The 3,209-nt window shown below is 50.5% G+C and overlaps 1 protein-coding gene across 1 annotated transcript in view; it reads left to right on the top strand.

Annotated features, from left to right (window-relative positions):
* The first annotated feature begins 1,464 nt into the window (after positions 1-1,464).
* LOC113202318 (prolyl 4-hydroxylase subunit alpha-1) overlaps positions 1,465-3,209 on the top strand; it is a 57,374-nt gene continuing 55,629 nt past the window's right edge. The window contains exon 1 of the mRNA XM_052274545.1: positions 1,465-1,508. Coding sequence (XP_052130505.1) covers positions 1,480-1,508 — 29 coding nt within the window. The 5' untranslated portion in view covers positions 1,465-1,479. The remainder of the gene's footprint in view (positions 1,509-3,209) is intronic.

The raw sequence follows: 3,209 nt of genomic DNA on the forward strand, positions 1-3,209 counted from the left end.
CGAGATGAGAAGGCGGCTGTTGTGATCGCTCTGTGGCACACTCGAAAGCATAAGGTGGGACTGTGGCAATCTCAGGTGCACTCGCACACATCGCATACACATAACAGACACTAGTATGACTCATGGCCACTGCAGACAACGTCACGCTACTTCGGCCAGCGACCGACCACAAACCTCCTGGTCGAGCCGAAACGCCGCACGCCCTTGATGCATCACTTATAGACGTTTTATACAAAGCGGATATTCGTACAGTCGCCCAAATATCGCTATTTTTGTCCAACGGCCACCCCTTCACTGTGGTCTATATTTTAAATTTTGGCCACGGTGTTTGATGCTGAGTAGTCATAAAAATCAAACACCGTCGCCAGAATTTTGAATTTTTATCACAATTAAGAGTTTGTCGCTGGAAGCTATTAGCGTGCGGCGTTGCCAAATCGTTTGGATAAAGGGTCTATTGTTCACATCAGACCAGAGCACACACGCACATTCGCTCACCCGCGCACACACACCAACACGCGCACCCACCCACATATAAGACGGCACACTCACTCGTCCCAAAACGATCACGACATGTCAACCACTCACTTGCTCGCCACCAGCCGACCAGGATTTCCCTGCTCGCTCTCTCGCTCTTTCGACTGCGGTGACTCGTTTCTTGACTCTGACTCGCCCGTCGGCTTACACCAGTGGCGTCGAGGTCGTGCCGGTTCGAATCTCCGATCCGGTCTCTCTTCCATTCTTCTGAGCAGGTGTGTCTAGTAGTTGCACTTAAACCCGTCATTTCAACGGGCCACCTTCGTGGATATACCTCCTGGTGTAACTGTTGTTGTGAGGGGTTGCGTCGCAATCCCTCAACACTGCTGCGTGTTCACAGAGTTACATCCGGTACAAACGGTCTGGTGGCTAACGCTGTCCCACTGGATGCCTCGCCCCCTCAGGAAGCCGTGCCTGACGCCGTACCGGTAGGCCACCCCTCTCACACTCGCTGCGCTCACACCAGCACCCAGTCCAGTCGCTCACAAGGGCTGGACACCGATTCAGCTGAGTTTAGCGTTTAGCGCCCGGCTCGGCATTGTCACTCCTCTCACGACTACCGATCTCCGTTGGAATTGTTTACCGCTGCAACTTTTGTGTCTTGACTTGAGCTCGGTGTCCAATAAGCGCGCCAGACATGCTCGTGAGAGGCTGGCTGCCAAGTTCGTGTGTGAGATCTGGACACTAACCTCTACCTTGAGATGCTAGATCTAGGATTTCCACTCCCCTGCCGCCGGCCGCTCTATCCACCATTACAATGTGACCTTGGCCTAGACCTAGAGTGTAACCTCCAGCTGCAACACGTGACTTACTCCTATCTATAAATGTGTTGTGAAAGTGTCAATGAAAGGCCTTGTGTTTATCAAATGGCATTCTGTGAGTTTCATGTTCAGTGACGTTCGAGTGCTGTTTGATGTGTTGTGAAGATGTAAATGTGAAGTGTGAATGGTGACGTCCCCATCTTTAAAAATTAGGTGAGTCTTTGTGCTTTGTTTGCGCTCGATACCTTTCCTGGGCCAAGGTTTTGTATAATGTGTTATGGAAAGTGTGTACTTCGTATATTTTGTTTTTACTTGTTTTGTCATGCCTAATATTGAAAAATTTGAACGCGTTGAACTACAGCGTTCGGAGTAACGCCAATCTACTGATAAACTTGAGTGACAGTGAAATACATTTTGAAACGAAGTTGTGCGACGCTTACTTCTGATCGCATCAACCTCGGAGTGCGATGTACACTCTGGAATAGGGTATACCGCTGCAAGCCAACCGGAACCTTAGGAAGAGAAGCATGACTGCCCGATATGTTTCCTCCTGAACGCTGTTTGGTCAACGTCAACGATGACCTTGGTATGCCGGTCAGCCAGCGGTCACGCAGAGGGAAGCAGATCGAGAAGTTATGCTTTTCTTCTGTAGGTTCCGGTTCGCTTGCAGCGGAATGCTCTATAGTCGTCGCTAATATAGAACGAAACGTCGTCGTACAAGTACGTTGCGGACAGTAGGGGCGAGTAGGGGTCTATCCGAGGGGTACCTCACTACGTCCGATCAGTGTACGGTCTAAAAACTAATCGTTTTCCAATCACATTCCAGTCATTTTCTAATCACTCCAATCACTCCGATCATTTCCACAAATCAATCAGTATGTTAAGTGGAATTTTTCTGTGAATTTAGTTGCATTTTGAACTGTTTTAACCCTTACAGAAGGTGAAATAGCACGCTTAAAACATATTTTTAATTTACAATGTCCAAGAAGGTCCATATATGTAAATCAAAAATATGTTGGTATGTTGTTTTTACTATTTTCAGAGGTTACATGCACTATTTTTGACAGAATGTCTTCAGTTTGCACCCCACATGCCCCACAAAATTGAATTTTAGGAATTTCTTTCCGTTTACTCCATTCAAACATTACCAATTCCAATCAGTTTCTATTCAAATTCCAATCGATTTCCAATCATATTTCCAATTAATTTCCAATCAATCTCCAATCACTTGTCTCCAGTCAGTGTAAACCTACTAGAGGAGTGGAGGTACCCCTCGGGTCTGTCCTTTTAAAAAGAATGCTTGTAGATACGTGCTAGTAGCTAGGTGCTACGTGCCAGGCGCAATTTAGCTAGACGCCAGGTGCGGGGAAGAAGCACACGCAAATCGCCAGACTACCCATCACGTAGCACCTAGCACGTGATGCGTGATAGGATAGACCCCATAAGTGCAGTGGGTCAATCAGCGCTCCCTTTGACGCTGGGCCCTACGTTCGCGTTATAGTTGCAGGGGGTTTCTCTAGAGGTCTACCCGGTCTACCGCGACGCGCCCGCCGGGAGAACGGCGTTCCGAGGGGAGGGGGTCCCCTTCGCCTTCGTCGACGTGGCACGTTGGTCGACAGGTGACTAGACTCGCTTCTCTGGAACCCATTACCGAGGCTTGGGTGCATGAGGACAATGAGTGCATGGTTGTGCGTCGCGCCCGGGGGGGGGGGCACGTGGACGGGCCGGCGTCTGCACGTGTCGCGGCGGCCCGGTCGGGCGGCCCGGTCACCACCGCCTGCGCGCCGAGCGGCGGACCAGCGGGAACCAGACGGGACCAGCGGCACGTGGCTACAATTTCTCCCCGCCTCTGATTTGAAGTGGAGCGACGGCGGCGGCGGGGCGGTATTCGGCCCAGCTCATCACACGGGGGGG

This window comes from Frankliniella occidentalis, unplaced genomic scaffold (assembly GCF_000697945.3).
Source record: "Frankliniella occidentalis isolate FOCC.00 unplaced genomic scaffold, Focc_3.1 Scaffold407, whole genome shotgun sequence".
NCBI classification, from domain to species: domain Eukaryota; kingdom Metazoa; phylum Arthropoda; class Insecta; order Thysanoptera; family Thripidae; genus Frankliniella; species Frankliniella occidentalis.